The 21,356-nt window shown below is 38.8% G+C and overlaps 1 protein-coding gene across 12 annotated transcripts in view; it reads right to left on the bottom strand.

Moving 5' to 3' along the window:
* The window catches only part of NBEA (neurobeachin), a 697,478-nt gene that overhangs the window by 121,198 nt on the left and 554,924 nt on the right, over positions 1–21,356 (bottom strand). For all 12 annotated transcript variants that reach the window (XM_086713686.1, XM_086713662.1, XM_086713695.1 and 9 more), the window contains 2 exons: positions 6,766–6,883; positions 6,349–6,451 (listed from right to left, as the gene is read on the bottom strand). In XM_086713686.1, the coding sequence (XP_086569812.1) occupies positions 6,349–6,451; positions 6,766–6,883 (221 nt within the window). The remainder of the gene's footprint in view (positions 1–6,348; positions 6,452–6,765; positions 6,884–21,356) is intronic.

The following is a 21,356-nucleotide window of genomic DNA, read 5'->3' on the forward strand; positions in this document are numbered from 1 at the left end:
TGATCACTAACCTAAGACAAAGGTTCCTAAATGTTTTCAATTCATGCTACCCTTGGTATGTCAAGGACTTTTTCATGTTGTCCCTGGGCCAAGAGAAATACCTAACAGTCATGTTTATTAGGTGGTTAGATCCAAATAATAAATACATAAGTCTTAAAAACTAAGTAGCTGTTGGAAAATATAATACTCATAAATTGAAATAAAAATAGTATTTTTACTTCATTCTTAAATAACTACAATTACTTAGTAAAGGGATGTGTGCACCGTGGGCTTTGCACAGCTTCTTAAGCCTTGTTGTTCTATCTGACACCACTCCTTACACCTCCTGTTCTATACTGAGTTTCATTCAGCTCCTTTTTTTAAATTTTTATCATAGCAACTCCCAAAAACTGGTTCTACAAAGCTAAGATGTCATGAAAAAGAACACAGTGCTATCTAATGTTGAAATGTAGAACTAACTTGAGCTAAGAGTTTGTGCGGTATCTGACAGATGGTGCTGTTTTTCCTTAAAAAGCATGAGATGCCCTGCAGAAGCCTGTGAGTTCACTGTGACATCCCAGGTACCCTGATGCTCAGTTTGGGAACTGTGGACTTAAGGCTATTTTTGTTTCATGGATTATTGTCAGATATTTCTATGTGCACAGAATCTTAATCGGCACTGTCTTGTACATAGTAGGAGCTAAAATACATATTAGTTGAGGAAAAGGAGGGGGGAAAGGATGGAAAGGAACTTGTTATCTCAAACTCAAATCCAAATTATGAATTCTAAGAATGATTAGGTGTAACTCAATGTTTAAAATATTAACTTTTTAAAAAACTTTGCTAGTAATGTATGTTTGACTCACTCCAAATGAACCATATGAGTCTAATGATTCACTTCATTGCAATGGTAAATGGTATATGTATTTCATACATCAATTCTGTAATTCGGTACATTTTTCAATTAACTTATAATATGATTTTTACAGTGCTTCCAGATTTTGATCCATACTGATATCAATATTTAAAATTTCTCCAGCTTTACTTCTACTCACACAACTATTTTATGTAGTAAACTTTATCCCTGATCCTGACTTTGTCATGGCAACAGGCTAACATAGGCTCTGAATCATCAAAGAATTAATAAGCTTTGCTTAGTCCGATTTGCATTGTGCTATTATAATCACATGTTTGGTCCAATTTGCACAGTATTACTATTGTAATCACATTCTTGCTATTCTAAAATTCTTACCTGCAGCACGCTCAGAGAAGTCTGCTAAAATTTTACAATATATATCATAAAATGTTGAATGCCTTTGTTGACATTTTGAACCCAAACAATTTAAGAAGAAAATTGCTGATCTGGAAATAATTCTGACCATCAAAAATATCCCCAAACCAAAAATCACACAAATCCTGCTAAGTACCAATAATGGGAATCACGGGAGAAAGTGATCATGTCATTCTTAGAGAAAGTAATAGAAAAATGTGGGCATGGGAAAGTAATTGAGAAAAGCCACTTATCAGCAGGTCTAGGAAAATGACCAACTTTTCCTGTTTACTGCTTCACCTTTCCACCATAAACTCATTGAGAGCAGGAACCTTGTTTTACTTACTGTTATATGATTTGCTTTTAGCAATACTTAGTATATAGTGGGGTCTCAATAAGTACATACTAAATGACTTGAATTATTGGCCATCCTCTAAGAAAAAATGGCTAAAAAGATACGTGATGCCAAAAAATTAAATAATTCAATCATATGAAGAAGAAGAATGGGAAACAGTAAATCAATAGGTCTGTTCAAAACATCTACAACAAATTTAGATATTAAATGAGGATGGCTGGTATGTATTTGGGCTATAGTACGATGCTTTTAAAATATATATTTTTTAATGTTTTATTTATTTTTGAGACAGAGAGAGACAGAGCATGAGTACGGGAGGGACAGAGAGAGGGATGCACAGAATCCAAAGCAGGCTCCAGGCTCTGAGCTGCCAGCACAGAGCCTGACGTGGGGCTCAAATTCACGGACTGTGAGATCATGACCTGAGTCAAAGTCGGACGCTTAACCGACTGAGCCACCCAGGCGCCCCATACATTACGATGCTTTTACAATCAGGGGATAAAATGAAGACAAACTGCCCTCTGAGATAAAAGCTACTAAGTACCACAATACATGGCAACCATTTAAAATCACAAACCTTATGGATACAACCAGATGTATCTTTGGTAAGTAAATAATCTAATTGAATCCAAAGTTAATTGATTGTGCTATCTGAATAGAAAAATGCATTGACCAAACAATGGTAATCAGTATGGAATCCAGAATATGGGCAAGTTTTTGCTGGTATTTTTCAATCATTATGCAGGGGTGATGGTATTGTTCTTATGAGCAATGTGGGAAACCTTGACAGATGTCACAGGATAGAAATGAAGGGTGTGAGCTATGAACTTGGGCAAGATAAGTAACTTATCTAAATCAAAATTTTCCTAGCTGTACAATGGGATGATAATCCCAATGTTTTAGGAATGTGGTTGTTTTAAGAATTAAGGGCAAAGAGGGTGCCTGGTAGGCTTACTTGGTTAAGCCTCTGAATTTCAGTTTTGGCTCAGGTCATGATCCCACAGTTCATGGGATCAAGCCCTGCATCAGGCTCTGCACTGTGGCACAGAGCCTGCTTCCGATTTTCTCCCTCTCTCTGCCCCTCTACCACTCGTACCGTACCTTCTCTTTCTCTCAAAATAAATAAATAAACGTTAAAAAAATAGAATTAAGGACAGAGAACTCCCTTTTGGCACGTGAAGACATACCGAGATGGCCATCTAAGAACCAGGAAATGGGTTGTAGTCAGATACCAAATTTGCTAGCATCTTGATCTTAAGACTTCTAGCCTCACAGAATTTCAAGAATTTGTTGTTTACAAGCCAGAAGAAGAAGAAGAAGAAGAAGAAGAAGAAGAAGAAGAAGAAGAAGAAGGCATATAATGTTTATAAACTAAAACACAAAGTATAGTCCCTGCCACACGGGATGTTCTCAGTAAACAAAAACTCAGTAAATGGATATTCATTAATTAAAGAGGCATTCAATAAGCTATGCTAGCTTAAAGGATATATTCCTTTCATTCTAAAAGGACAAAGCAACAATCTGATTTGTAATGTTATCTCTTTGGTGGGCTTGTCCAACAAGTGGCTTATGTGATATGTGAAGGCCATTATTCTAGCAGTATACCTGCTTTTGAATTTGATAAAAATTGTTTTCAATGTTTTTATTATTTTTATTTTTGAGAGAGAGAGAGAGAGAGAGAGAGAGAGAGAGAGAGAGAGGCAGAGAGAGAGGGAAACACAGAATCTAAAGCAGGCTCCAGGCTCTGAGCTGTCAGCACAGTGCCTGACTCAGGGCTTGAACCCATGCACCGTGAGATCATGATCTAAGCCGAAGTTGGACGCTTAACTGACTGAGCCACCGAGGCACCCCGATAAAATTTTGTTTATAAATCTTGTAGGTTTAGTTTAGAGTAAGTTTCCTAGAGTTTGATAAACTCTGCTTAAACCGGTTAGACCCAATGTCAAGAAAACAAAGCAGAGAATGACGCCCTTCGTGGTTCTATCAAAATACTGTCATCTGGAAGGCTTCCACTTGTAGGAGCCACACATCATCCCTTCTCTTTGAGAATTCTGTAAATATAACAGGACCTTACATATCACACACATGTGTTTATGGGTGTAGGTGCACCTATCTGTTTACCTACCCTCCTACCCACCTCCCTACTTATCTATGTGCGGACATGTTCCATATACATGTATAGTGTGTATGTGTGTTTACAGTTTACAAAATGCCTTCACTTTATGATCTCAAGACTTTCATAAAACATCCCTTTTCAAAGATAGTGTCTCCATTTTATAGCAGATGAGAGTGTCACTCCTCTCGCCTAGTGTTATTCATTCTTTCAACTAAGTTCCCGTATCAGGCTCTGTGACTGTTACCCCACCAGGAAGGGGCAGGTCCAAGCCCAGATTCAGTGTTCCTCTCATCCCTATCTGCTGCTCCCAAGGCTATATCTCACAGGAAATACATTAAAACTGGACTTCTGGAATACTATTAGGAAACTAAGAATGCGTTGAGCCATTGGCAGGGGCAAGCCAAAGGACCAGAAAAAAGGGTTTTAAGGTAGAATGGCTGTCTGAAGCAACAGCAAAACCAAAACTATTAAGCATCTATTTTGTTTCCAGTTTTGCCATCAAGAAGGATGATCTTCCAAAAGTCAAAGGGAGACCAACTGTGGTTAAAGGGGAAATAATACTCATACTAGGTAAGGGAGAGAGTAAAGAACTTCCGGTTGTTTTAAATGAATCCAGGTCGAGGCAAGTCCGAGGGTACTGAAGGAAATTACACACATCATTGAGAAACCTGTATGGGTAATCTCTGAAGAATCATGATCATTGAGAAAGATGTCAGGAGGCAGAAGATCATTTTCAAAAAGGAAAAAGACCTATTTGTCAGTTCTTAATGTCAATTCCTGGAAAAATCCTTGAATTGACGATTAAACGAACAGTTTGTAAGCACTTGGGAAAGGAAGCAGTGATTACATGAGTCAGCTTCGATTCAGTAAGAACAAGTCTTGCAAAACTAACCTCATTTTCTTTTTTTCGATAGATTAAATGCATTTTTCCTCTGACCTGTATTCTACATAAGTATTTCTTCATCATCCACTAATGTCTTAATTTAATCTTGTCATTCTCCTAGCAAATATCCTGAGCTTGTACATACATGTCAGTGAATTGGTCTTACACTGTGAGCTTAATACGAGAACGGATGCTTTGTAAATCAAGGTAATTCTAGTTGAGTAGCACCTAAAAAGCATCTCAGCAATTAGGCTCTGTGCTAGGTGCTATAGATTAAAAGATACAGAAGACACAGTCCCTGTCTTTTAAATGTCTGTAGCCTATTTAAGGGAAGATAGACAAAGATTAGTTTTCCTGTCCATCCATGCTGGGCTCTGCAATAATTCTCATGGACAGAGTGACTGATGTGGAAGACATTGTTGTTTGTCTGTCCCAAGTCAGTATCTTTCTTTCTGGCCAACAGGGACCTGTTTTGTTCAAGCAGGAGGTGGCGAGGACTTCAGAGGTACAGTTTACTCTGAGTTTTACCTAGAGGGTGATTGGCCTAAGCCAGTTAACTCACTTCGCTTTGGCAGTGATTGTTCAAAGGACAGGAAGGTGAGCCCATTTAGGCCAAAGGGACCTAAGATAAAGATTGCAGGAGGCTTCTGACAAATATATTCTTTCCTAAAACCTAGAGGCTCGAGGAGAAACCCTTTGTGTCTTTTTCCCATTTTATTTTTTATTTATTTATTTATTTAAAAAAAATTTTTTTTTTAACGTTTATTATTTTTGGGACAGAGAGAGACAGAGCATGAATGGGGGAGGGGCAGAGAGAGAGGGAGACACAGAATCGGAAACAGGCTCCAGGCTCCGAGCCATCAGCCCAGAGCCTGACGCGGGGCTCGAACTCACGCAGCGCGAGATCGTGACCTGGCTGAAGTCGGACGCTTAACCGACTGTGCCACCAAGGCGCCCCCTCTTTTTCCCATTTTAATGCAACTGTGTGAAGCTGTGCTATCTGGAACACTAGTGGGTATTTTGTGACCAGGAGACCGACTGAGGATCTTGACATCACTGAACGTCGGAGACAGTACTGGAAACTCCTTAGCTCCAGACTTTTGATAAAGTAAGGCTCAAACAGCAAAACACTCTAGTGTTTAAGCCACTTTTGGATAGGTATTCAGTTACATGGAGCTAAAAACTGACTGATATTAGTGATACACATAATTACTATGTTTTCTCTTAGACTAGTATCTTTTGATAAAATAAGATTTCAAAATTATGTTTTAAAATACCAAGGTGAAACATTTAGGAAATGGTTAAAACCACACCATCATTCATAACTATTAACCTCAACAAATTCTAAGAGTTTTATTACTTTCATGAAGAAGCATCTATGTGCAGCATTTTTACAAACAGTTTATATGCGATCATGCAACAATTAATCACAAATATCATGAGGCTCTGGTATGTTTTTTGTAAGATCTTCAGCAAAAATGTCCTAATGATGTGCGAGCTATGATATACAATCAACTTTTTTACTTCCTATTTATATAGGTGTTAAATAAAACTTATACATTAATTATTCTGTCATTCTTAAAATAGATGTTTCACAGCCTCTTTGCCTACAAATGACTTGCAGAGAAAGAAAATGCCTTGGTTCTCAAAATAATTATAATGGTATAACCTTATTTATATTTCTGTCATACTAGGATTAAAATATGTTAACGAACCATACATAATGCGTGATATGATAGAATTACCTGGCTTGTGGCAAACCATAGCTGGTCCCTACGCCAACCCGAGGTAAGCTATAGACAACTTTTTTTACTGTTGCTTGATCGGGGAAATTGAACATAACCGAGGCTGTGGGAAAAAGAAAAAAACACGAGTTAGAAAACCACAGGAGAACTAACCATCAATTTTAGAAATCATTTTCAAGTGCCTCTCATGATGTATTTGTCAAGGTAATGTATCTTCATGGAAAATCAGCTTTCTGTACAGCATTATCCAGGAAAAATCTAGGATTAACATTTTCAAACAAGCTAATTTTTCTTCTTATTTTAGTGAGGGCGTATCAAAGAGAGAAATACAGCAGGGAAAAATGAAAACCGTATCATTCTATGTAAATACATAACATCCAAATATGAGCACATTTCATAATATTTAAGGGGCCTTACTTCGGTTTGCCATAAATACTTCCAGAGCAGTGTTTTGTAGAAGATAACGTCTTGAAAAGACAGCTCGTATCTCGCTGAACATCCATTTTCCGTGAAGTCCTTCAGTGTATGCAAGAACCTAAAATAAATAGTTGAAAGGGAAGTGTCAATCAGTGAAATGTGTGTCTAAGACTTAGTCTGACAATATCTTAGACAGTGCTGTATAAAAGTCAGTAAATTAGGGATTATCTTCCTGGATTCATGATATATCACAACACTGCCAATCATCCGATTCTGTATACAGCATTTGCAAAATTTCTACCTGTCTGCATTTTCTTGGTTGGCTCATGAAGAAATGAACAGCAGAAAAATTATATATTCAAAGTGACCCTGTGACTTAAAACAGATACACATTATAGTTTTTGGTCTTGTATATAATTAGTTGGGCAAGGTAACTTGACATATTCTGTTGGTTCTTTTCCAATATTCCTTTTCTTCCTTCTTCCTTGCTTAGTGGAAGCCCAGTTAGCAGCAGTGTCTATGTGGTCAACACCAGGCAATGGGTCATGACTGGTTAAGGTAGGGGTAGCAAGCATTTTTGGTACAAGGACAAACGGCAAATATTTTTAGACTTTAAAGGCCATATGGCCCCTATCACAACTACTCAGCTTTGCCATCATAGAGTGAAACCAGTCATAGACAATGTATAAATGAATGCGTGTGGCTGTGTTCCAATTAATAACAACAGAGGTGGCCTGAATTTGGTCCTGGGGCCAATCTGGCTGACCCATGGTCTAAGCCAATCATGGCAAAGTTATTCCTTGCTTTCGCAAATTCCACTGAAACTAGGGGTGAGGACATTTGACCCAGAGCTGGCTAACGAGAACAAAACCAAAGTCAGTTGGGGATGTTTCAGAAAAGATGACAGAATGAGTGCTATGTAGCTGGCACACTTTTTTTTCTTCTTTCTTGAATAGAGATGTAATGGCAGGAACTGTAGCAGCAATTGTATAACCAGGAGAGCAAGGCCAAGGAAATTGAAGCAAAGTTGGCCCTAATACTGAGTTAGTGAAACAGTGTCAGCAACCACCACACCTGCACTTCTTGTTACATGACACAGATCAGTCCACATTTGATAAAGCCACTACAGGCAAATCTGAAACAAATGCATTCCCTCCTGATACACCATTGCAAGTTAACAATACAAAATACATTTCTCTTTGCACTAGTACACTCTGTACAACCTACCACATTTAAATTTGCTCTGGTGAAATCAAAACTAGTTGAATTCTACACGCATGATACTCCTTAAGCTTTAAAAACAAGTTATGAATTCCCTTTTTACATTTCCTTTCTCTGGGAAAAGATACATAATATATGATGCTTTGGTCTTTTAGTTTGTGAAAATTCCATTTTTTTCTAACTCCTTAATTCAGTTTTGTCTTTCCCTAGATGCTAGAAAGTTCTTGGAAGCAGTCAGACATCTATTTAAATCCTGAAACATTTTGGAGCCAGTCAGACTCCTATTCAAATCTTGGCTCTGTTATACAGCAGTTAGAGGACCTTGAAAAAATTATTTAACTCCATCTGATTTTCATCATCTGAAAAACAGTGATAATAATACTATTACTGGTTAGTTTAAGCAGCGACAATGAACCTTAAGTACGTGGCCTGAGCTATTATCTAAGTTCTGTTTATAAGTTTCTATGTCCTTACTGTTGAGCATAAAGTGACATCTGTGTTTGGGTTTCTAAATGTAAAACTATACATTTCATAAAAGGGTTATAGTGACTTGCCACAATTCATACTAATACATTCTCAGCTGGGTGCAATGTTTCCCAGATTCAAATTTCATAGACCAGTATAATTTTTTTTTTAATGGGGAGAGTACTGATACAAGATTGATAACTTTTTTGTCGGATAGGAAAAATTTCAGGACAAGTAAAACAGCCAAAACAACAAAAACTATCTTCCACATGACCGTCAGTTCACTAAAAACTGAAACTATTAAGGCTGTTTGAAAACCCAAAGCAGTACAATGCGTATAATCTCATAAAAAAGGAGAGACCTTGTCAGGAAGGCTGTGTTGCGCCCCTATATGAAAACCGTTACGCCGTGAGGATGGAGACAGACGCACTCACACACATACACACTCTTATTTTTACTTATTTCTCTCTTTGGGCATGATGCAATGAATATTTGGCCAAGTGTTCCTTTCCATTATTTCACTTATAGCAGGCAGGCCATTCACAAACACACAGGAGTTAGTCGAACTTCTGGAGTGCTCCCTGTGAGACTGTCTCCCCAGCTTTGCCGGCCGTCACTTGATGGTCCTCCAGCTCCAAATTCAGCCTTAGTTGCTTGTTCTGCGAAAATGAACCTGTGCCCTTTATTTTTGCTCTGTCAGCTGCCACGACGTGAAGCTTTGTCAGGAAAGCACACTGAAGAGAACCCGCAGGTGGGAGGAAGGGGTTTTCCTTGCCGGGGCTGGTGGGCTCGCTCACTCAGCAGCTTCCTGAAGAACTGGGATTTCTCCACTGCCAGGCTTCTGCAGGGTGTGATGGCCACCAGGATCCAGTGACAGGCAGGTTTTTTTTCAGTACCTCCCCCTGCCCCGGGCAGTTTTGCAGCAGACTTGCCTCTGGCGGGAACCTCTCCCCTCAACAGTTTCACCAGCTCCCTAGAGGGTGGATTTCTGAAAAGTTCTAGAGGACAGAGCTCCAGCACGTACCCCACCAGAGCACCAGAGTGACTTCTCCACCCCCCAAGGAGCTACAGCCATGCCCTCCCCAGTGAGCCCAGGGGGGCCTCTAAGAGTAGGGGCCGCTCATTTCCAATGCTATCCTTACATTCTTTAGAGCTCTTTTTATTTCTTACTGATCATTCCCTGTTACTCTGATCTCCTGTGATAGTTTAGATTATAATTATTCACATTACACTTTCCCTGTTTAAGTTGCTATGTGGTTTTTCTCTCCTGCTGGATCCAGACTGATAGACAAACTCAATCAGTTCTCCCACCACCACTACTGTCTTTGCTCCAGGCTGGGACTGTAACAGTCCTCAGGGACCCTCAGGAGAAAAAAAAAAGGACAGAGACAATCAGAGGAACTCAGTAAAGCCTGGAGGCGAGCAGTAAAAGGAGAGAGACTAAAACTAAAAGTTATTTTGCTAGTAGCTAGAAAACAGCTCAAGAAGCAAATTCCAAAAGACAGATCCAAAGGTCCGAAGCTATTCTGAGCAAGGACAATATCATCTGGATAACTGTATGGCCCTTACCAAAGGGGCTGTGTGTATGTATGTGTGTGTGTGTGTGTGTGTGTATGTGTGTGTGTGTGTGTATATGTATATATATGTATATATGTACATATATACACATATATATTATAAATTATATATATTTATGTAAATATAACTATTTACAACTTTATTTATTTATTTTTTTCAACGTTTATTTATTTTTGGGACAGAGAGAGACAGAGCATGAACGGGGGAGGGCCAGAGAGAGAGAGGGAGACACAGAATCCGAAACAGGCTCCAGGCTCTGAGCCATCAGCCCAGAGCCCGACGCGGGGCTCGAACTCACGGACCGCGAGATCGTGACCTGGCTGAAGTCGGACGCTTAACTGACTGCGCCACCCAGGCGCCCCTTTACAACTTTATTAAAAAAACCTTCCTAATTACTTTACAGTAACCTATGTTATATTTAAGCTTTTGAAATCCTTAAAGATGGGCTGATGAAAGATAATGCTCTGAACTGGTCATAATTCCCTGCCAACAAAATCCAATAGAGCCTAGAGGAGTCTCCTTCTCCTTCTTCATTTTTAAATAGCAAACCAGTTCCTGCTTTCCCTTCTCATTTCCTTGAAGACTGTATATGGAATGAAAGTCTCTTAAAATATTTTATTTAAAAATTTTCTATATCCCCTCTTGTGAGGTGCCTTTCCTGGCATCCAATGTTGAATCACCACATACTAACCTCCACTGTCTCTTCTATTAGAGCACTTTACTTTAATTCTGTGCATGGCACTTACTTACTTTCTTCTTTATTTGTTTCTTCCTCTGTCCTCCCCCTATAACATGAAAGTTCCATGAGAACAGGACCCTGTCTTATTTACTGCTCAGTACACAGTGCCTCTAACAGTGCCTGGTGCACACACATTCGTCCACTCAATAAATCACTAAGAGAAATGGACAGAGATAACACACACGGGGAAAGCTACAGAGAAATCTCACAAAGTGTGTGCATCTCGGACTCCTTGGCTGAACCGGATAAAGCTTTCTAGTTTGGCCTTCAGACTTCTCATGTTTACTGTTTCAACAGTTGAGCCTACCAGACATCTCTCCTGACTTTAGTTTGAGTCAAGATCAGAAAAAAACCAGATAGTTTTTTTTCTGGCTTCTCTTCTGTGGCAGTCTAATTTTCACCCTGGGGAACCTCTGGACTCAGCTACACCTCATCCTGAAAGGCCATGCCCCCCACAGAAAGGAGTCCTTCACTCTAGAGGGGCTAGGTAAGGTCTTCAGGCTACAGTATTTTGACTTTTAAACCTAACACCTCCCACTTAAACAAAATGCGTCCTGAGGTGTGTCACAGAATATCACCTGGCACCCTTCTTGAGCATCAGTTTTATTTCTGGTAAATAACTGAAAATGTTTTGTAATGAAGTTAATACAGACAGGATGGAAAACAAAATGTAAAACATGGTGATCCGTTGCTGTAACACTAGCACTCAGATAAGTTTTGTGGTTGCCACAGGTGTCCTTAGACTGTAGCACAACCTTCCTTACTCTCCTCTGCTCATGGGCAACGAGAAAGCCCCCAAAATTGGCAGAGGGGACCCTAGTGAGATTTTCCGACACTTGCCTGGCAGTACGTGGAGGCTGTGGTGGAAGGCTGTGAGACCAGTTAGGATATAACTTTGGGCAAGTGATGAGGAGTGTAACGAATCTGTATGTATTTCAGAAATGTAAAATATTATCATTTATAGTTGATTAAATATTGAGTTCATGTCATTTTTCTATTAAAAACCTGGGCCTCAAGCCCAGATCTGACATATGACTTGATACTATAAGACTGACTATATTTTATTTATACCTTTACTAGTTACATAATGTTCTATGAGTTTCAGGACATTCCATAGTAACTCTTTATGCTCATTTTTCATTACAATCCAAGGTATTTTTTATACCACTATGTACTTTTATCTATGTTTGAGGTTTGTGGCTTTTGTTTTCTTTCTTAAGTCAACCTTCCTACATTATCTGGTTTGTCCCTGCCTGCTTCTCCAAATTATTTAATATACTAGGAAATCTAATCAAGCACCCCAGTTCAGTTTTGTTTTCTGAAAATTGAATACACATAATTTTTATGATATCATGTAGGTCATAAACAAGAATATTAAAGCATCTTGGATCCCAAATCTTAGGGAACTTTGTGATTTTCAGTGACCACTGAACTAGTTTGAGCCAACTGCTTAGTACCCAAAGGAAGTGAAGGGAGAAAGACTCCACACTGGCCTCATTCCCTGAAGTCTGCCCCCCCCCCCCCCACTTATGAACTGGAACACTCAGGAAGCAATATAACACAAATGTAATAGAGACCCCTTGTAAACCACCTCGCCCAGATGTGTGCTTAACACAGATTATTTGATGATCCTGTTGAAGAAAACTAGGGTTCGTGTGCACTCATGTGAATCAGACACGTATATGTTGTCAGAAACATGTCTAGGGCTGTCAAATCAGTTTTATCATCTTTTTTTCTTTTTAAGGCAGCGAATATTGTGCAACCTAAAAAGTACTTGTTTAGTGATACCTTTGCTGATCTCAACATCACCTAACACCTATGTTAGAACAAGTATTACAAACACTTTTTTCTTTGAATGTGAAAAATCTGAATTTTGCTGCAGGTTACAGTTTCTGTTAAGAATTGATGAAAATGTTGCAGAAGGCTGGGTGGACATGCCCTTTTCAGTGTTCGTGAGGTTGTCATGTCTAACCGACTTGTCCTTGTAGCCTGAACAGTTTAATTAAAGGGGTCTAACACAACGTAAAGTTGCAAGTCCTCATTACTTTAATAATTCCGCATAAGCGGTCAATGATGTGGGATATAACCAGTGTATTCAAGATGGAATAGTTCAAAAGTAGTTTCAGGTTTATATTTATACATGATGGTGCGTGTTCTTTTCCATTTCCAGATGAATGGAGAGAATTCTAAGGCCTAGAAGGAAAGCCAAACCACAAGACAGAGGAAGCTTGGGTTTTAAAATGACCCTGTGCAAGTGCATCTCTGACTGATAATTGCTGTTGTGGTACACTGGGGTGAGGATGCAGGGAGTGGCAAAGACAGCTGGACGGTTGCCACTCTCTCCTCCCTGTTCCCACCACAATGTCTTCTTGGTGACGCTATTTCCTCACTGAAGGCATGGAGAAGTATAAGATATAGTAAATAATTAGATGTGCATGGAAGGACTGAAACAGAAACACAATGGAACAGCATCTTCTAAATGGGCAATGCAATAACTTTCTGAGAGATAAGTTAGGTACACATGATGTAACAGAATAAGTGTCCAGATCCTCAACTTCTTTTTTTTTTTTTTTTAATTTTTTTTTTCAACGTTTATTTATTTTTGGGACAGAGAGAGACAGAGCATGAACGGGGGAGGGGCAGAGAGAGAGGGAGACACAGAATCGGAAGCAGGCTCCAGGCTCTGAGCCATCAGCCCAGAGCCCGACGCGGGGCTCGAACTCACGGAGCGCGAGATCGTGACCTGGCTGAAGTCGGACGCTTAACCGACTGCGCCACCCAGGCGCCCCGATCCTCAACGTCTTAAAGTCTGTCTGGCCACGACCAAACCTGTGAGGGAAGTACAGCTTCCCTTTCTCGTGTCTTTCTCACTGCCCTTTCTATTAAAAAAAAAAAAAAAAGGTGGGGATGGGGACTCTTTATGGTGTATTGCCTGGGGTAATAAGATCTGTTGAGGGGGTAGGAGCCTCAAATAAGGGATAATTCAAAACATTAATGGGGATGTTGAAAAGTGTATGCCTACAATGACTAGATTTAAAAAAAATCCTTTTGCAACTCAGATGGTTTCTCAATTATTTACGTGCAAAGATTGAAGTTGGATCTAATTGAGTTGATAATGGAGAGATCATTTAAAATGATTTTTGATTATAGATCACTGAGTGATTTTTAGCGTACAACTTAGAAATGGCACAAAAGCTTATAACATTGCTATAGTAAAACTTCAACATATCCTGCTGATTTATGTGAACAAGGTTTTTCAACACATCTACAAAAAAGAAAGCTAGGAGTAGCTGTGATATTGATCCTTGTACTGTTCTAGCAATATTCATATGTGGATATATTAACCATTCATCTCATTAAAAGATGAATTTCCAATAGCATTTTAATTTTTTTGCTGTTTTCCAAAGTTTACATTATATTTCTATTCTTATATGATTGTAAGCTGATGTTATTTTTAATAATAATTTATTCCAGAATAAAAGTTTTAAATACTTAAAATTTCATAGTTTTAGGAATGAAAAAAATTAAAACTTTAATTTATAAGTGTATATGTTTTTTACAGATTAGTATAATATAGTGATCAATGAAAGACTTTCAAGAATAAGATATTTTATGGGGTGCCTGGGTGACTCATTTGTTGAGCATCCTACTTCGGCTCAGGTCATGATCCCACAGTTCATAGGTTTGTGTCCCACGTCGGGCTCTGTGCTGACAGCTCAGAGCCTGGAGCCTGCTTCGGATTCTGTGTCTCCCTCTCTCTCTGCCCCTCCCCCACTCACGCTCTGTCTCTCTCTGTCTCTCAAAAAATGAATAAACATAAAAAAAAAGAATAAGATATTTTAGATTAGGTAAATTTTGGGGAGGGAATCAAATGGAAATATGAGTTCAGAGAAAGAGGAATTACATGAAATATCCATTTGAAAAAAGATTTAAAATGGGTGATGACAGAAATCAAATCACTATTCTATCGGATATATTTGATCCTACTGAATATATCTGAAAAGTGATTTTGTGAACCAGACCAACCATCTTGGAGAAATTCCCCAAGATGACAATTCTGTGATGGGAAACTTCATGAGCACAGCACCCCCCCCCCCCCCCCACACACATTCCTTCCTTTTGTTTAACCACACCCTTAAGTCTACTCTCAGGGGCATAACATTCTTGATCTGCCCCAGATATAGGGGTAGGTATGACACACACACATATTCCTGAACGTTCTCCTGGGTAGCCCCTCACCATGTACTTCCAGCCTCCACAGCTTAAAAGCAGGTTTTACAGGGATGTGGGGCTGCAGGAGAGGTACTCCTCTTGCAGCTGCCCAAGACAGTCTCGGTTAAGTCTCCTAAACAAACCATTTCTCATCAAGCTGGACTTGTTGGTCTTTTTCCTCAGTCTTATGGCGTCTTTGGCCTTTGGAAGTCATTTAGTATAGATCTCCCTTTCATGGAACAATGACATAACAATTTTACTTTAAACTATCAATATTTAGAACATGCTGGATATTACAGCTTTTAAAAATATTTGAACTTAAGAAAAATTTTAGACGTGAACTTAAACCTGTGCAGGGTGGCGAACAGTTTTGTTTTTATATTGAAGTATGGTTGACATACAATATTGGGTTGTATATAGTTTTATTAAATTATTTTTTGCAGCATAGGTTAAAAAAAAAAGTTAGGGGACAATTGCGATAGACCAGCCTTGCACAATAAAGAAATCCTCAAAGAGCTGATGCAAAAGTCTCCCTTTGGCCTTTTGTTCAATTAATAATGAATTAAAAATAAAACTGTCAAGGGCAAGCACCATAATCAGTAAAATCTAATATAGACTGAAAAATTGATCACTGAATCAAACCCTAGGAAATTTTTATGGAAAATACTTAATCTTGATGAAATAAATAATTGAGTAATATGAAATTGAAAATAGAGAAAACTGCAAGTGGCATAACTGTGAACCCAACAAAAGTGCTCAAGAAATCAAGCTGGCAAGATGAGGATTTACAGAAAATACATTCTCAATGAAAACGAAACAATCTACACTATTACTGCTATACTTGTGAGGTTATGGATTTTCATACACACAGCCATTATCAGCATATGGATTAAAACTGCAGGGTCAAGAAACATCCTCCAGAGGGGAAAATTTAGGCAGCCCATCCACAGAGAGTTTTTTATTTAATAACCTTGCTTTAAAAAAAAAAAAAAAAAACCTTGCTTTTTTTTTTTTTTTTTGGCTGTAATTCATCAATTTATGTGCCTGCCTATCCTCGATTTATTTATTTATTTAATATACTTTATTGTCAAATTGGCTTACATATAACACCCAGTGCTCATCCCAACAAGTGCCCTCCTCAATGCCCATCATCCACTTTCCCCTCTCCCCCACCTCCCAAAAACCCTCCATTTGTTCTCTGTATTTAAGAGTCTCTTGTGGTTTGCCTCCCTCTCTCTGTTTGTAACTATTTTTTTAAAAGGAAACTGCCTATCCTCAATTTAAAGTCACCCTAGGGTCTGCTTATATTACTCACAAGCTGTGAGACATGAGGCAAGTTAGCTACTTTTCAATTCTTTACTTATCTTAAGATTTGGGGGAAATAATAATACCTTACTGCATAGGGTGGTTATGAGGACTGAATGGAATAACTCTTTGTAAAAATGCTTAGGACAGGGCATGGCACATAGGAAGTGCTAAACATATGTTAACCTAGAACTATAATTCTTGCCTATCAGACACAGACATACACAGACACACATACACAACACTGCCAGCAAGGGAGGAGAAAAGCTGGACCACAGCAAATAAACTTCTACTAAACTAACAGTCACAGCTACTGTTTCCTTAGTGACAGTTTGTATTCTAGAAATTATCTGAACTCATACTACTAAGCTGTAATGAGAAAGCCCAACCCTTTGGGACATCAGCTGCCACGCTCATTGTCAGTAGTGATAATTCTGAGAAGGCTTCTTCCATTCTATCTTTCTATCTATCTAAACATGGGCCAGCTCTTTTCTACCAAACCTGTCCTCATCATTTATCAATTGTATTTATTTTCAGTGACTTTCATTCAGCGAATATCTACCGATTGACCTCCATGAGCTGATGGCAAACAAGAGGGGTAGAATCCTTCACCTCAAGGAGTTCGTAGTCTGCTGGAGAATCACAAATAGTGGGCAAAAGGGGGAAAGAAGAGGTTCTCAAGCAGAAGGAACAAGATGTATGTAAAAATGGTACCTTGGGGAATGGGTCCAGGCTGTCTGGAACACATATCGTAAAGAGGAGGAAAGTGAAACATAAATGAATGAATGAATGAATGAGAATAATAAAAGGTGGGTGGGGAACCTAGACATGGGGAAATATTAAGTAATTCATGTTGGAGTCTGAACTTTTGGTCTGAGAAAAACAGAGAGTCCCTATGTTAAACAAAGAGGTGAGATGATTAAATTTGAAAATCACTTGAAAATCACTGCTGTGACTTCAGTGTAGATGTGGTTCCAATAATCTATGCAAATGCTGTTTTATTGTCATTAGTAGAAAACCATGAACCCTTTCAAAAGAGTATTATTTGTATTCTCTCCAATAGTATCTCACATCATGGCAAAGGCTTTTAAATTCACTTATTTTATTATATACATTCTGTAACAGTTGGACACTTCTTGAGGGTAGAGACTAGGTTGTAGTCTACTTCACATTCCTTACAGAACCAGCACATGGAGGAAACTCAATCAATTTTTGTTGAAGAAAATATTTAAAATTTAATTTTCAAACAAACTTGGGCTTGCAGCTGGAGTCCTCTGTGCCTACTTCATCTTCAAACACACACTCAAAATTATGGTAAAATCCTCAAAATTAAAAAATGGTATTGGCAAGGTTGCTTCATTTTTGTCCTATTCATGAATGTCCCCATGTGTAACTATTATATATTTGGCTGTGTTTTCTCATTTTCTCAAATTTGGCAAACTCTAAAATTTTGTATTTGTCCCTCTGCTAACAAAGGGGAGGAATGCGGTAGGGGGAGGGAGAACTCTACACTACTGGAAAGAAGCTTATTTCTGGTTTCTAGAATTTACTTTCATTTACATACTGAATATGTTACCTTCCTTTGTACTGTTTTGTATGATGTCAAGTTTTAAGCTAGTTATATGTATGCATCTCCCGTTTTGGCTTTATTTTCTTCTATATGAGATCATTTGGATTTCTGGGTTACAGGTTTTTCTTTGAAGCTTTTTTGTAATAGGGTCTGATCTGTGGATACTATTAATTGTCAGCACACATTGTTTTCCCTTTTTGCAAATATTTCATAGTCGAGTTTTAGGTGCAGTCAGAAATGACACAAGATTAGATGGGGCATTTGCAGTCATTGTTGCAATAGGGAAATGAATCATTCCTAACCTACAGAGTAGATATAAAGGGGAATTGCTTTTGACTGGAGATCTAATGATGTAGTTATGAGAGAAATCTTTTAACACATTAAAAGATTTTTATCTTAAGAATTTTTAATTTTTTTAATTTTAATTTTTAAATTTTTGTTTTCAAATTTTTTATAATAGAGTTTATTTATATAAGGTATATATACTTATGGTACACAGTAGATATTTAATAAGTGTGAACTACTATTATTAATGGTAGTATCAAACCCCATATTGAGCCACAATGTGCATTATGCCTAGTTCTTAAGATCCTGACCATCCTGGGGCGCCTGGGTGGCGCAGTCGGTTGAGCCTCCGACTTCAGCCAGGTCACGATCTCGCGGTCCGTGGGTTCGAGCCCCGCGTCAGGCTCTGGGCTGATGGCTCAGAGCCTGGAGCCTGTTTCCCATTCTGTGTCTCCCTCTCTCTCTGCCCCTCCCCCGTTCAAGCTCTGTCTCTCTCTGTCCCAAAAATAAATAAACGTTGAAAAAAAAATTAAAAAAAAAAAATAAAAAAAAAAAGATCCTGACCATCCTGAACACTTTTCAGCCCCCAAATGTGTCATGTTCTGTTATACTTCTGTGTCCTTGCACATGGTGTTTCTTCCGTCTGGTAGATGTCTCCCTATTTTGTTCTTCTGATTAGCTCCTATTAATGACTGGACTAGAAGAGGCTGCTGCTCCCTCTGGGAACCCTGGACCTACCTATGACACTTACCAAACCATTATTGCAATTATCAGTTTACTTGTTGGTGTCTCTTGCTAACCTGTGGGCTCACTGAGGGCAAAAATTCTCAATTCATCTCTGCATTTTTCATACTGAGCACAGAGCCCAGCCCACAGCAATAATTTAATAGTAGTAATTCATTATAAATGTCTTTGTTGATCAATATTTATTAACACACATGTGCAGAAAAGTTATAATTTATATGGTTTATATTAATTAAAAAGCAGTCATATATGGTTTCACTCTTATGTGGATCCTGAGAAACTTAACAGAAACCCATGAGGGAGGGGAAGGAAAAAAAAAAAAAGAGGTTAGAGTGGAAGAGAGCCAAAGCATAAGAGACTCTTAAAAACTGAGAACAAACTGAGGGTTGATGGGGGGTGGGAGGGAGGGGAGGGTGGGTGATGGGCATTGAGGAGGGCACCTTTTGGGATGAGCACTGGGTGTTGTAGGGACACCAGTTTGACAATAAACTTCATATATTGAAAAAAAAAAACAAAAAATAAAATGTGTAAAAAAAATAAATAAAAAGCAGTCATATCAAGACAGTTCAGAGTTGATTCCCAATTCATGATGTATTGGGACAGGACGAAAGGTACCCCCTCCTGAAGAGTTCCTTTTTTAGCATGTTGGTTACCTGTGACCCCACAACTCTGGGCCACAGTGGACTGGACCAGGATAGACCACCACTATAAAAGTAGTTTCTCTAAGTAGGATGGCCACAGCTAGTGGCTGTAAAAATCCCATCTGTCCATCAGAACCATGCTATCACGAATGCTGACTGGCTGACACCATTCAATAATCTGTCCTAATGATCTGAATGTGAGATATTCAGAGGAACTCTGAACTCTAACAGGAAGGCGGGAGGAAGCCAAAAGGCAGAGAAAGCAGTCACCAGAAATCATAAGCAGCAGGAATTTTGAGGAAGCAGAAGCCAAGACCAAAAAAGATGGGTTTGGTGGTAGATGTAACAATCTCCTGCACCGCCCACATCTGGTACCACTTTGCTCTCCTGGCTCCAGCCCCTCCGGTCTTCTTTCAATATCTTATCCACACCATGCTGTCTCCTGTCACAGGGCCAATGCACATATTCTTTCTTCTCTGGAAATATCTTCCATCCCCTATTTGCCTACTTCACTTCTACTCATCCTTGAGCTCTCTTTACTTTTTATTTTCTCAGCTGCCCTCTCTTGCTAGGTAACCTCCCCCACCATCACAGAGTCTCATAACACCGTATATGAGAGAAGTTCTCTTTCCAGCACTTAACACAAATATAATTTTGCAAATTTGTTTATTTATTTTATTAACGTAATCTCCCCCACTCTTTGACCATTTGTTTCTACTTATTACTGTATCTCTACCGCTTGGTGCAGTGCCTGTCCCATTGCAAAGCTCAGTAAATAATTTGTTGAGTGACTGGATTAAAGGTATATTTAGAGTCAGTTTGTCTGTGGTAGCAAAAAGATAAAGATACAGAGTAACTGGAGCTGTAATGTTAATGGATGTAATGTAATGGTTGGAGGTTCATTTAAAAAAAAAAAAAAAAGGTCAGGGAACTTGGATGAAATTCCAGTTTTTCAGAAGGCCTGATAAGAATTTGCCATTTGTACATTACCATGCTCTCCTACGATAAAAACTCTGGAATAGACACTATGGCTGCCCCATTCGGAATCCACTCCTGCCTCCCCCGCCCTCCACTTTCCTGATCAACAGAACCCTGACTGCGTTCGGTTATTGACTTCTCTTCTGTGCACTTCCGAGTCAGGGCACACTGACCCCATGGTCAGTCCCAGGGGTAGATTAAGTTCGTAAAAATGCCCTCAGATTTAAGAGGAAACCAATGGAAGAGGTACTTTCTCCTTCCTGTGAATATTCCTGGGCTTACATGGATTTGGGGAAATGTTAAAGCCCACGCTGCTCTGAATGTGAGAATGAGGACAAACCAAGGGTGACAGAATGGAGATGGGGAATGAGCCTGGGTTCTGGAAAACATATAGAGATAGCTAAAGCAATCAACCCTGGAGACCGGTACAATTCAGGACTTGATATTTTATAATGCATACACAATACATACAAATCTATAAAACTATTGGAATTAGGGTTTGTATTACTTGCAGCCCAAACTTTTCTGAAACAAACCCGTATTGTCTGATGTAACCTTAATGTCTGTTCTTTGAAGAAGGAAAAAGCCTGACTAATACCACACACACACACACACACACACACACACACACCAAACTCTGTACTGTCTGTTCAAGCATCTATAAACCCAAACAGTTCTAAAAAATATATTAAAATTTTTAAAAAATATGCAAACATTAAACATTTCCATACTTTGTATGTGTTCTAGAATAGCTTTCCTTCCTTGTCTTCCTGATCAAGTCCTGTTAAGCTTAATGCTCAGAAAAGCGTTTCCTCAAAAGACATTTACCATTTATCATGTATCTATCTGTCAC

Source organism: Puma concolor, chromosome A1, assembly GCF_028749965.1.
Source record: "Puma concolor isolate L17-30 chromosome A1, mPumCon1.1.hap2, whole genome shotgun sequence".
Classification (NCBI taxonomy): Eukaryota; Metazoa; Chordata; class Mammalia; order Carnivora; family Felidae; genus Puma; species Puma concolor.